Source organism: Nomascus leucogenys, chromosome 13 (genome assembly GCF_006542625.1).
Source record: "Nomascus leucogenys isolate Asia chromosome 13, Asia_NLE_v1, whole genome shotgun sequence".
NCBI lineage: Eukaryota > Metazoa > Chordata > Mammalia > Primates > Hylobatidae > Nomascus > Nomascus leucogenys.
In genome coordinates this window covers 45,075,563-45,097,314 of record NC_044393.1, presented here as the reverse complement: position 1 = coordinate 45,097,314, position 21,752 = coordinate 45,075,563, and the positions used below count along the sequence as shown (strand labels likewise).

At 40.4% G+C, this 21,752-nt stretch overlaps 1 protein-coding gene across 1 annotated transcript in view; it reads left to right on the top strand.

Annotated features, from left to right (window-relative positions):
* The window catches only part of CFAP61 (cilia and flagella associated protein 61), a 319,261-nt gene that overhangs the window by 4,652 nt on the left and 292,857 nt on the right, over positions 1-21,752 (top strand). Inside the window, exons 3-6 of the mRNA XM_030826708.1 lie at positions 13,961-14,111; positions 17,391-17,467; positions 18,278-18,345; positions 18,579-18,705. Of these exons, the coding sequence (XP_030682568.1) occupies positions 13,961-14,111; positions 17,391-17,467; positions 18,278-18,345; positions 18,579-18,705 (423 nt within the window). The remainder of the gene's footprint in view (positions 1-13,960; positions 14,112-17,390; positions 17,468-18,277; positions 18,346-18,578; positions 18,706-21,752) is intronic.

The window sequence follows — 21,752 nt, the reverse complement described above, 5'->3', positions numbered from 1 at the left end:
CTACCTTTTTGTCTTTATGGGGCTTATTGTGAGAAAATGGGTAGCTCACTGCACAGTGAAAAAACATGTAGCAAGAAATCTCCCTGGGAACAACAAATCCCTATTTCCTATAACAATATGCAAATCAAAAAGGTTTCTCATGGGCTTTGGATTCAAGCAAACTTGGTTCAAATCTCAGCTGCCTCACTCACTAGTGGAGTCACCAAAACAAGTTAATAATATTAGCTGCCAGATTTTGAGAAATTATGTCAGGCTCTGTGCTATGCCAACATTATGTTATTTAATTGTTCTGACACTTGTCTGAGGTGGCCACTATAATGTCCATCTCACAGATGAGAATGGGAGGCTGGTACAGGGTCAAACAGTAAGTTGGAAACCTGGATTTGTTCACAGCCGCTGCTGTTAAAATGTTCTTCTGAACTTTATGCATAGATTTGTTTCTTAAAAGATCTTTTTTCTCTCTGTTTTGTTTGTTTATAGACCTTCTGTGGGTGCCAGGATATAAATATCCTTGAATCTGATCTTCATTATTTAATTAATTAATTTATTTTTGAGACAGAGGTTTGCTCTATTGCCTAGATCTGGGGTGCAGTGGTGCGATCTCAGCTCACTGCAAACTCCGCCTCCTGGGTTCGAGATTCTTCTGCCTCAGCCTCCAGAGTAGCTGGGACTACAGGTGCATGCCACCATGCCTAGCTGTTTTTGTTTGTTTGTTTTTTAGTAGAGACTAGGTTTCATCATGTTGGCCAGGCTGGTCTCAAACTCCTGGCCTCAAGTGATCTGCCTGCCTTGGCCTCCCAAAGTCTTTGGATTACAGGTGTGAGCTACCACGCTCGACCCTGTTCCGCATTATTTTTATTGAAAATATTAAATATCCTAGTATTTTGGATTTCATAAAGCTTCATATCAAATACAATTGAAATGTTTAAGCTAAGGCCAGCCTAAGACATTAAAATTTGTAGTTTCTAATTACCCCCCGATGAATGTAATATAAATTGGCACAATTTTACTAGAGGGCAGTAGGGCAGTACTTATAAAATGCTTAAAAAATAGATATACCAATGAGATGATTTTATTTTTTGGCATTATGGTGGACTCAGTACCTTAAAGATGTCCATTGGATAGAAACAACTAAAATATTGATACAAAAGCTAAGGACTGTGTAGGGAACATTATCAAATTGAAATCAGAAACTTCATTAGATAAACAGGAACCAATGCTAGCTTTGTCCTTGAGGATTTTTGCCACATTCTGTTAATAGCAGCTTCGTATTTCTGTTTTGACAGCTTTGCAAATAATGGAAGATAACTACTCCCTCCACCTAAGGAGGAAAGCATGTGGCCCCTTCATATAAAATTGGGATGTTCATTGTAGGGATGAACAAGATATAAACCCACTAAATAAAAATGGACAGTGAAGACTCACTCAGCCTTAGCATGGAATAGAGGGGGATAAAGTCTCTTCTGAGAACTCATAAGCACACACTGATTTGAGATCCATGTTAATTATTTGTGTGCTCCAAAAAATTTTGAAGTAAAGAATTTAATTAAAAATAGTCACAGGCCAGTAGCGTGTCCAGGACGCTGGCTGACATAAATGCAAATCAAGTGTGAAGGGATGCAGCTTCAGCTCAGACTCCAAATAATAACCCCAGATAAAGTTGCAAGGAATATGAGCTCACAGTCAAAAATCATAAACACACAAGGAAACATACCATTAGAATCAACGAGAAATTTTATAGGATAGTCAACTCCCAAAGACTTCAGATATGAAATTAAACAATGAATATAAAATAACTATGTTTACTATGTCTAAAATAAAAAAGGTAGGTTTAAAAAGATGATTAAAGAAGGCCAGACACAGTGGCTCATGCCTGTAATCCCAGCACTTTGGGAGGCCAAGGCAGGAGGATCACGAGGTCAAGAGATTGAGACCATCCTGGCCAACAGGTGAAACCCCATCTCTACTAAAAATACAAAAATTAACTGAATGTGGTAGCGCACACCTGTAGTCCCACTACTCGGGAGCCTGAGGCAGGAGAATCGCTTTAACCCAGGAGGCGGAGGTTGCAGTGAGCCGAGATTGCGCCACTGCACACTCCAGCCTGGTGACAGAGAGACTGTCTCAAAAAAAAAAAAAAAAAAAAAAAGGATTAAAGACTAAAAAATCTGGGATGCTGATGGGCAGATCACCCAAGGTCAGGAGTTTCAGACCAACCTGGCCTATATGGCAAAACCCCATATCTACCAAAAACACAAAAAATTAGCCAGGAGTGGTGGCACACACCTGTAGTCCAGCTACTCAGGAGGCTGAGGCAGGAGAATCGCTTGAACCTGGGAGGCAGAGGTTGCAGTGAGCCGAGATCGCACCACTGCACTCCAGCCTGGGCAACACAGTGAGTCGCCATCTAAAAAATAAAATAAAATAAAAAATAAAAAATTATAAAAATGAAAAACCATGTTTAAACAAAAGTGAAATAGACCATCTAGAACTTAAAATATAATTGAAATTAAAAGCTCTGTAGATGAATTAAACATCCTTCATAGACACAGTCGAAGACAGAAGTAATGAGCTAGAGGATCAATACCAGTAAATTACCCAGAGCTCAACAAAAAGAGAGAGAAAAAATATGAATGAAGTATGAGACCTAGTCTAGTTAGACTTTTAGAAGAAGATAATAGGAAGGCAAAGGGTGAATATTTGAAGAGAGAATGGCTGAGAGTTTTTCAGAATTGTTGGAAAGCACCACTTCTTACATTTGGAAAACTCAATGGATCCCAAAGGGGATAAATTCACAGAGAAATCCACAACTGAACACATCATAATGAAACAGCAAAACACTACAGTTTAAAAGATCTGAAAAAATAACAGAGAAAAAAAAAAGCCAAGTTACCTGCAAAAAACTAAAGATTAGACTAAGAGATTTCTTAGGAGCCACAATAGTAGTCAGAAGATAGTAGAATATCTTCAATAGTGGAGAGAAAAATAACATCAATTTAGAATTGTGATATTGTTTCACCCAGTGAAACAATTCCTAGGGGAGCTGGGAGAAAATAAATGCATTTTCTGACAAACAAAAACCTAAGTCATTTGCGAATAAACTCTGAATGGAGGAAATTCCTCAGAATATGCTCTTGGAGGAACAGAGAATACCTCAGCCAGAAAGTTCAAAACACAAGAAGGAATGTCAACAAAAATATGGCAAATATGTAGGTAAATCTAAGAAAAAGTATGACTTGCATAAAACAATAATATTGATAATGATTGATTTGTGAGATATAAACCATACGTTAAAACTAAGAATTAGGACAAAAACAGTATATAAATTGGGAGGAGCATGATTAGAATGAAAGAATCCTTCAGGTTTTATTCAAGATGGAGGGCGTAGTAAGTGGTATGCAAACAGGCTCCCGCAGCTCCCATGAGCCACACATCGTGTCACTTACGCCTTTGTGTAGTCTGTTCTCACAGATAATCATGGCTCACCCTATGCAACCAATGGAAAGCAGCAGAAGTGAGACTCTATTTGACTTCAAGTCTGAGTCATAAGAAGTCTTGCAACTTGCACTGGGTTTCCGGAAGTGCTCCTTCTCAGAAGCCAATGCCACACTGATGAAAGCTCCAGTCACATATCTCCCTGTGGGTGCTTCATTTAACAGCCTCTGTTGAGCACCCCGCTAGCAACTGCCACCAGCTGCCAACCATGCAAGTAAGCCGTCTTAGACACTGAGTCTTCAAATGGCTTTAGCCACTGCTGCCATTTGATAGCCTGAGATACCGTGCAAAAACTGCTTAGTTCAACCCAGGCAGCCCACAGAGCCATGAGAGATAATAATAGTTACTTAAAGCCACTAAGGTTTCGGATGGTTTATTACACATCAGTTGATAACTGGAACAGACAATAAAAACTGTTAGGAATATATATTAACATGGTTAAGATCATCATTAAAAGAACAGATGTAGAGATGATAACTTCTGATCTATAGAGGGAAAAATGGAGTGAGAAACTTAAAATGAACCCTGAATCTAAAAGAGGATAAGACAGGAGGAAGAAAAAAGAAACAAAAAGCATAGAATGTATTAAAATCACAGAATAAGAAAATAAATTTTACTATATCGGCAATCATAATAAATGCATCTGGACAAAATTCTTCCATTAAAAGATTAAGATGGGCAGATTGGCTGAAAACAAAACAAAACAGTCATATTCTATTTATGTGACATAACTAATATATAAAGTCGCAGAAATATTTAAAGCCAAAAGTATCAGGAAAAAAGATATGCCACCCAAAATCTCATCCAAAAAAAGGGCTAGTGTGGCTATATCAACAGCAGTGTATAGTTCAGGACAAAAAGCTCCCTACAGATAAAGAGGGTCACTATATAATGATAAAACTGTTCTTGAGAGAGCTATGACAGCTTTAAACTTATATGCTTCTAACGACAGTTCTAAAATAGATAAAAGTGACAATCAGTAGAACAGGTGGAGCACTGGAGACTCTCCCACCTCCATGTGTTCCTCGTGCCTTTTTGTGTCATTCTCCCTGCTGTAGTCCCCACGTTTTCTATCTTCGTTGAGCCTGTGACTCCTCTGATAGAATGTAATGGAAGTGGGGCTGTCCTGGTCCCAGGCCCAAGTGTTAAGATGGCCTGGCAGCAGGGCTGGCCCAGGGGAGGCACGCGGGGCATCCTGGGTACTCACTTCCAGCTAGGGCCCCTGCATGAACCTGAGAGTGAGCACCTCCTTCCATTTTTGAACCTGGGTCCCTCTGGCCTCACCCTAGTTCGAGCCTTTGCTGGAAGCTTTCAGTTTTGTGATCTTGGGAGCCTTGCACTACCATGTAAAAAGTCCGGCTACTCTACTGGACATACCACCCAGAGAGGCCATATATAAGAGAGAAGTGTGTGCCTGCATGGAGGAGAATTGAGGAGCCCAGCCTCCAGCAAGAAGGAAGGCCCCATGTCACCCTTCCCGGCATACCCCGGCCCCTTTGGGCCACCCTCACTGAAGCACAAGACACATGAGGGAAAAAAAACATCTTGGAGGTTCTTGCCCCAGCAGATACCCCTACTGTACCCTGTCTGAATTTCTCACCCATAGAATCATGAGCAAATAAAACAGGGTAGCCACTAAATTTGGGATAATCTGTTATGCAGAAATAGATGAATAAAATAGCAGTTCTTAGAGGGAACTTATAACCTTAAATGCTTATAACAGAAGAGAAGAAAGGCCTGAAATAAAGTTCAGAGTTTATCTCTAAGTTAGAACAAGAACAGTTGAATCAACTCAAGGAAAACAGGAAATAAAGGATAAGAGCGCATATTAATGAAACAGGAAACAAGCATCTGGTAGAGGATAAACAAAGCCCAAAGTTCGTTCTTTAAAAAGCCTAAAGAAAAGACTTCAGACAAGATTTATCAGGAAAACAAGAAAAACTTTCAAAGTAATGTGAAAAGGACATAATAACTACAGATGTTGCTGAGGTTAAGCAAGTAGTTAAAGGGTATTATAGATCCACAATCCTTTAACTAAATCCCTTGTGACTAGTTGTGTTTCAGAAAGCAGAATTTTAAAAATTAGTTTCATCCATTGATGAAATATTATTGAATTCTACCCACAAGGGCTGGAGAGATTTCCCATAATTACACACGTTAGGATATCTGTGGTAAAAATGTAAGAATATTTTATATATGGGATCAAGACTGTAGAGTAACCTAATGTCACTTCAAGTCCAATTTTGCTGTTTCCAGTTTTTAGGGCTTTATGGATTTAAAGGGACTGGGGACCTGTATAAAAAAACTGCATGCCAATAAATTTGAAAATATGGGGTCCCAGAGAAGTTTCTTAAAATCAACTTAAGAAATGATAGAAACCCATTAAATTGAATTGTTAGTTTTAAATCCTCCCACCAATAAAATGGTAGGCACAACTGCCTTTACAAGCAGTCCTACCAAACATTCAGGGATTGGGTATGTCCCAAATAAATACAAGTTCTTGGAAGCAGAAAGACAGAGAATACTTTTTAGCTCACTTTATGAGGCTAGCATAATGTTCATATCAAAATAAGACAAAGACAGTACAAGAAAGGAAAGTTAATGGCCAATCTCACATAGAGAAATGAAATTAACATTCATGCCTTGCTCATGAACATGGATGTAAAAATTCTAAAAAAATAGGAAAGGAATCTAATAATGAACTAAAAAGATATGATTATGATTAACTGATCATGGTATTCAAGATTGGTTTAATATTAGAAAATTAGTCTAATTCATCAGATTAACAAAGAAAATCTCAGTAAATAAAGACAAAATCATTTGATAAAATGCAATATTCTTAGTAATAATTCTTAACAAAATAAGAATATAAGATGACTCTCATATGTATACAAACCTTTAACAAACACCATATGTAATGATAAAATATTTAAAGAATCCCTGTATAATAAATGAGGAATACTGTTGTCATGAGATCCTAGCTGTTGCAGTAAGGGAAAGAAAAAGCAATAACATATACTAGGATTTGAAAGGAAGAAACAAAATTGTCATTTTTTTACAGGTGATATATTCTCTACTTAGCAAATTAGAAGGAATGTGAATTAGAATGAATAAAGAAGCTTAAAATTGCTGGCTATGAAGTCATTGAATAAAAGCCCATCGCATTTTTATATACTAACAATGAACAGAAAACATTTTTCTGTTTACACCCATGCCAAAGAATATAAAGTACCTAGTATAACACTGACAAAATAACTCCAAGCTCATTATGGGGTAAATTGTCAACTATTGAAAGACATTAAGGAAAGCCTAAATACAGTAACCTCTTCCCCTTATCTGAGGGGAATATATTCCAAGACCCCCAGTGGATGTCTGAAACGAGGATAGTACCACATCCAATTGTTATCAGTCAGAACACATTTTTGTTCATGCCTTCCACCCACAAATGTAGTGGCTTTTCCATCTTAACTAAGCATTTGCTATGCACTGTGACAATAACTTTTGTAGTTTGAGGTGCAACGGGAGAACTAGCACGAATTTCTTTTTCCGTTTTCACAATTTCACTGATTAAAGATTTCTTCTTACCTTAGATCTTAGCACGCTCAGCATGCAATTTATTTTTTCCTCATTAAGTTGAGAATTTTCACCTTTTTGTGTAAAGGAAGGCTTTTACGGCTTCTCTTTAGCATATCTGAATTACCAGCATCACTACTCTTGCACTTTGAACCAAAGCATTGTGAGGCAGTGACAGTCGATCTGGTAACAGACGGCAGTTATCAGATCTAATACTAAGTGACTCATGGGCAGCAGCCTCTACAGTGTGGATCTGCTGGACAATTCCTGGGCAGGATGGGCTGGAGTGGCATGTAATTTCATCTTGCTACTCAGAATGGCATGCAATTATAAATTTATAGATTGTTTATTTCTGGAATTTTCCATTCAGTATTTTCTAATTGCCATTGACTGCAGTTAACTATGAAACTGTGGGCCGTGAAACCTCGGAGAAGTAGGGGGACTACGGTATTTCCCAAGAGGTAGACCACATTTTGGACGGGAAGATTCAAATCATAAAATTAGTTTTTCTCTACCCCCATCAAAATCCTAACAAGATTTTTTGTCAAGCTTAATGAGTCTAAATTTGTGTGGGAAAGCAAAGGTTCAGGGTAATCTGAAGAAAGAAAAATAAGGTGGAGAGTCTTGCCAACTAAAGGTTCATTGTAGGTGTAGTAATCAGGGCAGTGTGGTAATTTGCAGGGAATTGACAAAAGACAGATGGACCAGGAGAGAGATCCCAGAAACAGATCTATATGAAAATTTGATGATGGCTTTGTGGGGAAAGGATGTGCCACTCAATAAATGGTGCTGGGAGAGTTTGTTATTCACATGGGAAAGAAAATAATAACCAACCTCATGTAGTAGAAAACTTTTAAAAATTAATTCTGGGTGAATTTATGATATAAATGTGAAAAACATCTGACGTCGATGACAGAACCTTCTGGATTCCAAGTTCATTTATCCAGCTTCCTGGTGAATGCCAACCCTTGGATACCTAGTAGGCACTTGGAACCTAGCATGATCTTCACCTGCATTTAATCCACTCTTCCCACACTTTTCCTATCTCAGTAATTCCAGCCTTCCCCTTCCTCAGACCCCAAACATTAAAAAAAAAAAAAAAAGTTAAAATGGAATCTTTATAACTGAAAAGGTTGCAACCTATCTTAGAAGCGAGCGTATTTTCAGAAGTAAAAGCAAATTTAAATTTTCACTGATGTCCTGAAGCTTCCAAAACAGCTGCTACTAAGCCCGCACAGTGTTTCATTTTTTATATTAGACAACTCCTGTCCCCTGGCCAAGTCAACTGCAAGGCTTAATGACTTATTTTATAGACATTTTGACAAAAAGATAAGGTGGTTCTTTTGTGGTCTGTGTGTTTGGTTTTGTTTTATTAACTGCCTGCTCAGTTACAGAAATAGAGGAATGAATAAAACTGATCTCACCTAAAAATCCAGCTAAATTTTAGGGGAGAAAATGAGCAGATTGGGCACGGCCGATGAGTGGGGAAAGGGCTGAAAGAATCACCTCCGTCCAGTGCAAATAGCACAGTGGCGATCGGAGGGACAGAACTGTGCCCAGGCTGCAGTTTGTGAGCAATGGATGTGAGGAAACTCTGAGGTTTCTGGGTGATGGTGTTGTTAAATCAAGCAGAAAAGGCGAGTGCTGTTTCTCTAAGATTTCCATCAAGTATAAAGAAAATAAGTTTTGTACAAAGAACTTAAACAAATTTACAAGGAAAAAACAACCCCATCAAAAAGTGGGCAGACAGACACTTCTCAAAAGAAGACATTTATGCAGCCAACAGACATATGAAAAAATGCTCATCATTGCTGGTCATTAGAGAAATGCAAATCAAAACCACAATGAGATACCATCTCATGTCAGTCAGAATGGTGATCATTAAAAAGTCAGGAAACAACAGATGCTGGAGAGGATGTGGAGAAATAGGAATGCTTTTACACTGTTGGTGGGACTGTAAATTAGTTCAACCATTGTGGAAGACAATGTGGTGATTCCTCAAGGATCTAGAACTAGAAATACCACTTGACCCAGCAATCCCATTACTGGGTATATACCCGAAGGATTATAAGGCATTCTACTATAAAGACACATGCACACGTATGCTTATTGCAGCACCATTCACAATAGCAAAGACTTGGAACCAACCCAAATGTCCATCAATAATAGACTGGATAAAGAAAACGTGGTGCATATACACCATGGAATACTATGTAGCCATAAAAAAGGATGAGTTCATGTCCTTTGCAGGGACGTAGATGAAGCTGGAAACCATCATTCCCAGCAAACTGTCACAGGAACAAAAAACCAAACACCACATGTTCTCACTCATAAGTGGGAGTTGAACAATGAGAACACATGGACACAGGGAGGGGAACATCATGCACCGGGGCCTGTCGGGGTGGGGTCTAGGGGAGGAATAACTAGGAGAAATACCTAATGTAGGTGACAGGTTGATGGGTGTAGCAAACCACAATGGCACGTGTATAAGTAACAAACCTGTATGTTCTGCACATGTATCCCAGAACTTAAAGTATAATAAAAAATAAAATAAAAATAAAGTTCCAGAGCAGGAAAACTAATATGATTTGATAGTAGCAAGTCCACATTATTTTAATGGGTTGTTTACTGGGTGATAAATTAGGAAACTTTTTGTGATGATGTAAACATTGACTTATGTGTGGACGGGGTGGATGTGATACAAAGGTGTATTTATTTTCTAAAATTAGTTAAATGATACCCACAAAATCATTTCACTGCATGTAAATTATACCACATTAAAATATTATAAAAAATTTTATAACATCTGACTCTAAAAAAAAAAAAGAAAATAAGTTTTGCTTATACTTGGAAAGTTTCCTAAAGCAGTTGAATAAATGAGGCATTGCTCTAACGAGAAGAGCTCTGATTTCCATTTTGTGTGACATACGTGTGTGTGTGTGTGTGTGTGTTAATAGGGCTCCTTCACTTTGAATTTGGCTTATTACAAAGAACAGTTTAAAATCCAACATTTAAAAATATGCTTTCTCAGCCGGGCACGGTGGCTCACACCTGTAATCTCAGCAGTTTGGGAGGCCAAGGCGGGTGGATCACGAGGTCAAGAGATCGAGACCACAGAGCGAGACTCAGTCTCAAAAAATAAAAAGAAAAAAAAATAAAAGAGATCAAGACCATCCTGGCCAACATGTTGAAACCTTGTCTCTACTAAAAATACAAAAATTAGCTGGACGTTGTGGCAGGCACCTGTAGTCACAGCTACTCGGGAGGCTGAGGCAGGAGAATCGCTTGAACCCCGGAGGCGGAGGTTGCAGTGAGCCAAGATCATGCCACTGCACTCCAGGCTGGGTGACACAGCGAGACTCCATCTCAAAAAATATATATATATATATATTTATTTATATTATTTTATATATATTTATATTATTTTTATATATTATTATATATATATTATATTATTTTATATATAATACATATTTATATTATTTTATATATAATACATATTTATTTTATATATAATACATATTTATATTTTATATATAATATATTATTTTATATATAATATATATTTATATTATTATATATAATATATATTTATGTTATTTTATATATAATATATATTTATATTATTATATATAATATATATTTATGTTATTTTATATATAATATATATTTATATTATTATATATAATATATATTTATGTTATTTTATATATAATATATATTTATATTATTTTATATATAATATATATTTATATTACTTTATATATATAAGATATATATATATATATATATACCTACCTTCTCCGTCTACCTTTTCCTCCTCTTCTTTCCCTTTGTTCCCATGGTGATTTTTATCTGTGCTATGGAGGACCTAGTGGCTAAGGGGTAATAAGAAGTGAAAATTATATACATAAAAGGATAATGCTACAAAAGTTACTTTTTACAGTCAGCTATTTGTAAACTGTAGTGCATTTTCCCATTGAAACAAAGTAGTTCACGGCTGGCTTCCCAGGGCAACCCACAAAAGCATACTGAATCTTTAATGTCTATGTGGTATATAGTATTGGGCTAATTGTACTATAGGACCCAACCACCATCCTGAGGTTCCCATGGATAAATGCATTTCGTTAGAATTGGATTCCAGGAACACATTGTTCTTTGCTTCCCCGAGGGGATGGTGGCTGCGCTGTCCCAAATTCTTGCCTACTTCCTCCTCCCTACCATCACCACTATCGTCAGAGCTGACATGTACGGCGTCTTGTGCATTTTCTCATCTGGTTTAGAGGGAGCACTCTCAGCTTGAGACCATAGGTCATGACTCTGGGAGTCTGGGGCAGAGGAGCCCAGAAGACCAAGAGCCGGAGGGAGATGACTTAGAGGTAGACGGAAGTGAAGGGTTCAGTGAGAAGTTGTGGGACTGCATCCCTGTGCTAAAGAGCCCTGTGCGGATACTGTATTCTAGGAACCCGGGACAGTCTACTGCCTCCTTTCCTTGATAGCCAGTGCTTGTATGGGGCCCCTGGACCAGGAGCAGCCCTGCTTCATTCCCCTGTGGCTGAGGAGTGTGATCATATGTGGCTGCTGTGACTTCCTCTGAGAAGGGACAGTGGCTGCAGGCACTGAGATTGATGTCCCCAGCACAATGTTTCCCAAAGAGGCCTGTACATCTGGTGGTACCCAAGGGGATTTCACTTGCTACATGCAGGAAAAATTTTTTGTTTTAAATGTTACATCTTTATTTTTATAGTTACCTTCTTTTTTTCTTTTTCTTTCTTTTTTTTTTTTTTTTGAGACAGAGTCTTGCTACTTGCTCTATTGCCAGGCTGCAGTGCAGTGGTGCGATCTCGGCTCGCTGCAACCTCCACCTCCCAGGTTCAAGCCATTCTCCTGCCTCAGCCTCCCAAGTAGCTGGAACTACAGGCGTGTGCCATCACGCCCAGCTAATGTTTGTATTTTTAGTAGAAACGGGGTTTCACCGTGTTGGCCAGAATGGTCTCGAACTCTTGACCTTGTGATCCACCTGCCTCGGCCTTCCAAAGTGCTGGGATTACAGGCGTGAGCCACTGCGCCCGGCCTTTACCTTCTATTTATACCAAGAGATACTGGTTTTCCATTTATGGTAGTGATATATATTTCCTATTAAAATTTTAAGCCCAAAGTAAATTGATTTAAAGAAAAAAAGTACAGGAAGTGCATGTATGTGAGAGACTGCTGTTTGGTGAACTGCTCTTGTGAAAGGATACACTGCCAAGTGGGAAAAAGCAGGCTACAAATAGTATAGGTTGTGGGATTCCATTTTTATTTTATTATTATTTATTATTATTATTTTTTGAGATGGATTCTCGCTCTGTCGTCCAGGCTGGAGTGCAGTGGTGCAATCTCGGCTTACTGCAGCCTCTGCCTGCTGGGTTCAAGCGATTCTCTGCCTCAGCCTCCCGAGTAGCTGGGATTACAGGCATGTACTACCACACCCGGCTAATTTTTGTATTTTTAGTCGAGATGGGTTTTCACCATGTTGGCCAGGCTGTCTCAAACTCCTGGCCTCATGTAATCTGTCCACCTTGGCCTCCCAAAATGCTGGGATTACAGGTGTGAGCCACCGTGCCCGGCCAGATTCCAGTTTTAAAAACACACGATGTATATTTCAACATATAGTTACCCTCATAAAAAGATAAGTCTGGAGAGACAGAAACCAAAGTGTTGACAGTGGTTGGTTATCTATAGAAGGTGGGATTAAAATTGATTTTTCAAATTATTTATTTTCTCTCTTCTTGCTTAGATTTTCTCATTCTTGTGTGCACTGACAATGTATTCCTTGTGTGATAAAAACATAACTGGAAAGCCCATCTCACTTTCTGTCCTCCCATCATTTCCTTTCCGCCTCTATCTCCAGTTACATGCTTGCTTCTTCCTGTTCTCCTCAAGAAGGAACATGGGTAACTGCTGCCTTCCTTGTGTTTTGAGTGAATGTTTAACTATTTCTTCCTCCAACTTAAGATGCCAGTAGATTTCATTTCACTAAGAAAGTAAAAAATACATTTAAATTTATGCACAAATTGTTCTTGGGGTGGTAAACTATGTGCTGCCTTTAAGTGCCTTTAAGTCTTGCTGCCTTGATGGGCCACAAGACAGGGTAGCAGTTGGGAGGGATTGTCAAGATAGTCCCTCTGAGACAACCACCAGAATAAGACTGGAAAGCCTGCTTCTCCTCTCTTCGCTTTATTAACTCACTGGGTTACCTTAGCCTAAGCAAGACCCCTGAGAGTCCCCATTTCTGCAGCTGGGTCAGATGATATTCCAGGTGCCCAGATTCCATATGAATGAATCAGTAAGCCCAGGGACATGAACTCACAGTTTGGAGGAATTGCTTGAGAATGGTAACTGAGACGGAGCTAGACTGTTAGCTTTACCGCTGTGCATAGCTGACCCATTCATCCTAGTTTGCCCAGGACTTTCATTTTTTTTTTTATGCCATGAAAGTCCTATATCTTGGGCACTCCCAGTCCTGGGCAAAGAGAGACACTTGGCCACCCTAACCATAGATGCTTAGGCCACACGCAGTGGTACTGGCAACATGGAGAGGATAGGGAAAACTGTATAGTCAAATACCTTCCTCGTCAGTCTCCAAGGGAAAGATAGTAGATAGTCAATATCATAAATGTAATACCTTTCTAATGAAATGTCATTTTGAATACAAGTTTAGTTGACAGCACATCGTTGTCCTGAACGATGTATCCCAAAATGGCTGCAATATCATTCTCACCTTTTCCAAAGATTATCAGACCTCATGCAGTGGCTGCTGAGCTCCAGTAGCCAGAGGGAAAAAAATGACATGTCCTCACCTCACTTTTTGTAATCTCATTCATGTTTGCAATTTTAATCATTTCTGCAGAGAAAAGGCCAACCTTGCTGTTACCCTCTGCAATGACAAGGAGGAGATCATGGCCCAGGCCACCTTCCTGGACTACCCCAACTGGAATGTTGCCAAGCAGGATGACTGGGTGTCAGTGTTCCGGGAGCTCGACAGTGACATCCCATGCACAGTAAGAAATCACACAGAATGCTTGTTAGAACACCCTGAATCTTGAGGGGAAGTCCTGTGTTTGTAATTATGTCTTTCCAACTTTTGGACTGAGCAGTATATGATATCATGACCGTTAAAAGTGAAGGGAACTGGTAGGGAGGAAAAGAGGGCTGAGAGTAGTGCCAGGGGGGATAGGAAAGGGCAGGGAGTAGCCAAGTTGCCTAGCCGCTGGCAAGGCCCAGATCATGCTCCACTAATGAGGGTGGGGGAGGAATTAGTGGAAGTGGCAAACGTGTGCTTCCAGGTCGCACGTTGTTCTCCAGGCGTCAATGTCCACGGTCATTGATATGTTAGGAGAGCACCTGCCATCTACACACTTGCCCTTGTAATCATGACAGCAGAGCCTCAGACTTCTGTCACATTCTATAATTTTCAAAGTGCCCTCATGGACCTTGGCTTATTTGATGTCTTCTAGCTGCCGACACATGACAACTTGTCGGCCAGCAGAAGCTGGGTTAGTGGTTTCCAGGAGTCTGGCCTGGGTACCTGATGCCAGGTCTGAGCTTTCCCTGCATGCAACCTGCCAGAGCCAGGCCAGAGACAGGCCCCAGTTTTTGTGGAGTGCCAGAGGCTGCAACTCTGGGCAGCACCCTGGCCTTGTGGTGGAATTCTGCAGCATGTCCCCAGAGCCCTGATGTCAGAAGAAAAGGGAATGCCCAATGAGTGTGAGTGAATTCACCCCCCATACATGTGTGTGAATGTGCACACATACACACACCCCTAAGCAAATTATTCAGCATTTATTTCACTAGATGGTGCCTTCCCCTCATCTTTTGTGCTCTCTCCTACCCTGCCACCCTGTATACCTAAGGACTATTGTCAGAAAAATTATCCCAAACTTGGAAATAGACCAAAAAGATTATTTCAGTCCAATGCTTGCACCTTTGGTTGACTAGCCTGTTTTACAATTCTGTAGGAATGGCAATTAGCCTGTAGATTTTTGTCCATTAGGATGTGAAGAATTCCTGTCTGGAAAGAGCTAACCTCAAAGGTTATGGTTTATTGTCTTACAGGATGTGACCTATTTGGTATCTAATCCAGCAATCTTTTTTTTTGTTTTTTTTTTGAGACGGAGTCTCACTCTGTCGCCCAGGCTGGAGTGCAGTGGCACGATCTCGGCTTACTGCAAGCTCTGCCTCCCAGGTTCACGCCATTCTCCTGCCTCAGCCTCCCGAGTAACTGGGACTACAGGCGCCCGCCACCATGCCCGGCTAATTTTTTTGTATTTTTAGCAGAGACAGCGTTTCACTATGTTAGCCAGGATGGTCTCGATCTCCTGACCTCGTGATCCGCCCACCTCGGCCTCCCAAAGTGCTTGGGATTACAGGTGTGAGCCAGCACACCCGGCCTAATCCAGCAATCTTATTCTTTCCTTTTCCTAGTAAATCACCTGAGGTATCCAGCTCTTCAAGTGCAAAGAATCATTTTTATCATCTCACCGGTTGCCTCATTAATTGACAAGTTGAAGTTGAATAAACTTCTGATAGATGTTTATTTCGTATTTGCATTAGGGTTATGATTTTACCTTTCTGAAAATTATAAATTAACACTCTTATTCATAAACACATGTCCCTTTTGTTTCTTTTCAAGCTGTCTTCTATGACAGTATAGTGCTGGGTTGTCCAATGTGGTAGCCACCAGCCTTACATAACTAACGAGCACTTGAAATGTAGCTAGCCTGAATTGAGGTGTTCCATAAGTATAAAATATGCCAGCTTTCAAATACTTCGTAGACAAAAAAGAGTGTAAAATATCTTATTAATAATTTTTATAATGATTACTTGTTGAAATGATGCTAATTTGACTATATTAGGTTAAATATTAAATATTAAACATTAATTCACCTGTTTATCTTTATTCTTTTTTAATGTGTCTACTAGAAAATTCAAAATGACATTTGTGGCTTGCATTACTTTTCTGCTGGATGTAACCAATATAGAGCCTTAAGGCTTAATGTAGTACCTATCCCAGGGGTATTTGCAGCTGACATAATGATTTTTATCTTAAAGCTAAAGAATAAATCTTGCATTGTAATATTTATGATGGAAGAGAGAATTTGAGAGACAAATCAAGCAAGTAATAAGCCATGTGCTCCTGAGGCTGGTCCTATTCAGGATGTAAGGCAGATGTTGAGTGAGATTATTGTGGGATTAAATGAGTGAATACACAGCAAGTGCTTGAAATCATGTCGTCGTCATCGTTTTCTGGACTTTTGGGGTTTGTGTTGTTTGCCTTTTGGGAGTTTTCAAGCTCATAAATCAAAACATGGTTTTCCTCTTGCACTTTTTGGCACCGTACAATTCTTTCCGAGTGCTTCTGAGTCACACACCATCCAATAGAAGTGGGGGCAAGGCACACAGAAGTGCCATTGGTCCCACAAAGCTGTCTAGAAAATTATTCAAAAAACAAGAAACCTAGGCAGCACCTGTGCTGTCCTGATATAGGTACCAGCACCACCCTCACCAGTCAGCCAGTCCACATCTGCACTATTTCCAGAATTTGAAGATTTGTTCATAAGCACAGGGGCACCGAGTTGAGTGGACCAATGTGTGGATGTTTGAACCACTTACTCATTATTTAGGCCACTTTAAAAGTCTGCAGAAGGAGGAGACAAAGCTCTTCTAAAACTTGGAAGATTTAACTGGAAAGTCTCGTTAGAATCTTCCTACTGTGAGTTTTCAGCTCCCAGGTTTTCTGGATCCCAAGAGTAATATTTGATTCTGACTCTGGGAATGTTGAACAAAACAAGCCAATGGATTCTGAACGTGGCATCTGCCTTCCATTTTTCAAATTCATAAGAGCATCTCTCCCTCCTGTCACATGAATAGAGCAGCAGCTGCTGACTCAAGAGCGCCGGGAAAAGGGTGATTGTCTTTCACTTGGCATAGACACCCCTGAGGACAAGACTACTGAGTTAATAATCGATTTCACTCCCCTGCAGGCTCTTCCCTGCCCGCAGCTCGTTCGTGAGGGCAGGAGGAAGGGCGGGCGCTCTGGACTCATTTACAGTCCCTGTTTCCTTGAATAATTCTGAGTGAGGAGGACAGAAGGCGGCAAACGGAGTCAGTGAGACAGCTCAAATGCCGCCTGGGTGTTGCATCACTTAGACATAAAATATCAACCCTAAATGCCAGGCTGTTCTGTGTCTGTGGATGCCCCGAAACCTCTCTTCCACCCTGCGCTGACCTAGCCCAAATGCTGACTCAGTCTTTAATCCATGTTCTCTTTTCTTCTGCAGCCCCTGAATACGTTGTTCATGCACCTCTTTGTGGCTGTGGATGAGTATTCTGTTGGCTGTTGCAAAGAGATTCTTCGGTGAGTGGATATGGCCGTGCAGTGGTGAACATGAAAGAGACTGTGTGGATAGTTTTGAAATATTTTTTAAAAGACATTAAATTATTTGGGGTGTTTAATTTGCTTGTAATTTGTGGCTATATTAAAATATTTACTTTGAATAGCAATGATATTTCTGAAAAAAGATAGTTCTTTGAATCTGTTGTCCATTCTGCATGCTGTTATCATTTGAGGCAAACAGGTAGTGCAGTAATTTAAAGAAATGGATTTAGGGTGATGGGAGAAGGAGAAGAATTAAGTGTCACAAGCTTAGACATTTCTAAAAACTGCTTTTCTTCATCTTATCTTTAGAAATGTTTATTAACATGACAGACTTCAAAGCATCCTGAATAATAGGATGCATGGAAAATGACCAGCAGGGCTACCGAGTCATGGCGATGTGTCTCTGACAGCCTCTGACAGCCTGCACAGACATTTGGGGGTGGTGGTCACAGCTTTCAAGTCACTTTGTAATGTCACACCAGACCGTCCAGATGCCAGGTCAAAGGTTAATATTAGCAGAAATCTGGTGTGCCATATGAACATGGCACCCTTTATTCTCTCTGCCTCCATGGGACAGATCGAAAAGGGGCCCTTTAGAACCCAAGGAAAAGGAGAGAAGAAAAAGAAATTGCCTTGAGGCTGTTCTTGCCATTGCAGGTGGGGAGCAAAGGAGCCCATGTGGATTTAGGAACACCTCACCTTTTTAGCGACAGCATTTGTCTTCATCAAGTGCCAGCTGATGGGATTGCTTTGTTATTAACACCGCCCCACCCTCTCTTTCCTCACCAGAACCGTGTATAAGGCAGTGCCAGAGCTGCACTTCATATTTCTCATCGTGCCATCCTACATGAGCCTAGGTAAGGCCCGCCCAACCACCTCTGGTCCCCAGTAGCAAACATTGAAAATTCACTCCCAGAATGATGCTTTGGGGAATGAGAAATAAGAATGGTCTCCAGGTCCTCAATGTACCATGTGCATATTTTATTAGAACAATTAAAGCACAATTTAGAATGGAAACTACATTTTGTTCTGACATCCCAAATTTATTTCTTGATAAATAAGGACATGTTTCTTTATCTCTGTGATTTAGGCTCAACTCTCATAACTGTTTTTGACCAAGTGGGGAACATCCCGTGTCTGACGTATGAGGAAGACTTTGCAGTGCATATATGTCACAGGCACAGCCACTATCCTCAGCTGCACGTTCGCAAAGCCAGGTACAGTTGGAGTCATGCCTTGTGTGACCTAAGCTTCACTGGGACAGTCATCTTCCCAAGACTCTTTAAACTACCAATGCTAAGTGACTATAGCTTAGATCAAAATTTTTTACAATACCCATAAGCATTACTTCATTTGGATGTCTTTATAGTTCCCCTTAATGACATTATTTGCAGGACTATCTGATGATACTCATTTGGTTCTATGTGGCTATAACATTATGCATTGACTCCTCAGGGGTTTCTGAAAACACACAATCCTAGGTTCCACACCAGTAAGATAACTTTCAAATAAAACAAGCTTAAAAATGAACCTGCCTATTCAATTTTCCCGGTAAAACCCACCTATTTTCTGACATTCAGTGAATGAGGATGCTGTTGACCCCAAAGAGGGGTTTTCCAAATTGAAGGTCTCTACCATCAGGTGCCCCAAGTCCAGCAGTCTTAGGGAGATGGCTGTGGCAGTGTTTTCCAAAGATGGCTGCCACACTACCTTCCACCCCGCAGGCTACTCTTTGATGTGACCTTGCCACTCCTCTCTTCAAGCCTTGGGCGCTCCATCCTCTCTTCCTGAAGCTGGGTGGGTTTTGACTGCTTTGACCAGTAGACCGTGGCCAAAGGGATGCTCTGGGACTTGTGAGGCTGGGAAGCTTCTGCCTGGCTCTCTCAGGATGCTTGCTCTGGAGGAGCCAGCCATATGTAAGAAGTCTGGAGAAGCCACATGTTCACAAGGGGAGGGGTGGTTGACAGCCCCAGCTGGGCTCCCGCTGACAGTTAGCCTCCACTGTCCGCTGTGTGAGTGAGCCATTGTGGATGCCCAGCCCAGGAGAGCCCCATATATCTACAGCATAGCTGACATCTGATTGCAGCCACATGAGAGACTCCAAGTGAGGATGCCCAGCTGAGCCCTGCCAGAGTTCTGACTCACAAAAACCATGAGCAATGTAGAGTGGCTGTTTAGAAATAAGAACGCATTATGAAATCATCTCGCAGAGGTGGTTGCTTGGCTTATCAGTGAAGAATAAATTGTATCTTTTGGGATCAGCCATTGCTGTGTTTGAGGAATGCTGACTTTCTTTAGAAAAGCATTTTAAAAGTTTTAAAAACTTTATAAAGTTTTTATCATAGGGAGCCTATGATATACAAAATGGGTGAAAAGCATCCATACAGATAGGAATCAGATAGAGATAGAAACCAAGATCATGAAGATCATGACACAGGCTGGAATTCTAGCAGCGACAGGTCACAGAGCCTATGATTTACCAGGCATGTAGCAGTAGAACGGCATCGTTGTTAAGAGTTTGTAATGCTCACATCAGATAGATCTGGATTCTGATCTTGGCTCTCCTGCTCACCAGGTGGGTTAACTTACAAAAGGAACGTGACCTCTGTGGGGGTGTAAGTTCCCTCTATCAGTGGGTGTAAGCATATTGTCGACAGCACAAGATTGTGATGATTGTGAGCTAATGAATGTCAAGCACTTAGCACACTTCCTGCCATATGTAAGGGCCCAAGAAATATTAAATATTATTATGTCAAAGGGGCTTAGAGTTAAGTGGTGGGGAGAGACTCATCTTCAGTTAACTGTCATGTTGATAGCTGAGAAGCGGGATGCACAGAGAGAGATGAAGACAGCTTCATTACAACTGCTCCTCCGCCCAAAAACACCCCTCTAAATGTCCATCCACCAGTTAATGTTGTTTACCCTTATAAACTGTGGTACATCCATACAGTGGATGCTACTCAGCAATTCGGTGGAGTGAACCATTTACATATAGTAGCATGAATCAATCTCAGAAGGTTTATGCTGAGTGAAGGCAGACTTAGAAACAAAAAGCATATACAGTACTGCTGATTACACTTTTGTGATATACAAAATGGGTGAAAAGCATCCATAGAGATAGGAATCAGATAGAGATAGAAACCAAGATCATGGAGATCATGACACAGGCTGGAATTCTAGCAGCGACAGGTCACAGAGATCCAAGTTGTTGACAACAAGAGTCAAACTCTGTAAAATGTTTGAAGAGATTTATTCTGAGCCAAATACAAGTGACCAGGGCTTTGACACAGCCCCAGGAGGTCCTGAGAACACGTGCCTGAAGTGGTTGGGTTACAGCTTGGTTTTATACATTTTAGGGAGATATAAGACACAAATCAATAAATGTAAGATGTGCATTGGTTCAGTCTGGAAAGACAGGATAACTCAAAGCAGGGAAGAGCCTTCCAGGTCATAGGCACATTCAAAGATTTTCTGATTGGCAGTTGATTGAAAGGGTTTAATCTAAAGACCTGGAATTAATATGAGGGAGTATCTGGGTTAAGACAGGGGTTGTGGAGACCAAGGTTCTTATTGTGCAGATGAGGCCTCCAGGTAGCAGGCTTCAGAGAGAATAGATTGTAAATATTTTTTATCAGACTTAAAAATATGCCTAACTCTTAGTTAATTCTCTCTTGGATCAGGAAAAATGTCTGGAAAGGGAAGGGGATTCACCACAGAATGTAGAATTTTCTCAGAAGAGACAGCTTTGCAGGGCCATTTCAAAGTATGTCAAAGAAATATATTTTGGGGTAAAATACTTCAATTTATTTCAGGGCCTGCCCTGCTGTCATGTTTGTATCTTATTCCTACAAAGAGTCTGTTCTGTCATTCTTAGGGTCTCTGTTTTCATGTTAATCCTGGTCAAGCGTGCCTGAATTCCAAAGGGAAAGTATAATGAGGCATGACCGACCACCCAGCCCCATCATGCGCTGAACTGGTATTTCAGGTTTATTTTAGAATACCCTTGGCTGAGAGGAGGAGTCCATTCCATTGGTTTGGGGGAGCTTAGAATTTTATTTTTGGTTTACATGGTAGGGAAAGGATCAGGCCAGGTGCATAGATACGGAGAGACATGTTAGAGAGTAGCGCTTGGCTACCAGTTGGATGGAAGAGTTAAGGGATGAGGATTTTATGGTAATTCAGGGTTTTCAAGTTTAGGGGAAATGGTGCTTTCATTAACTGAAGGCAGAAATAATAGATTTAAATATACAGGAGAAGGTAGGAA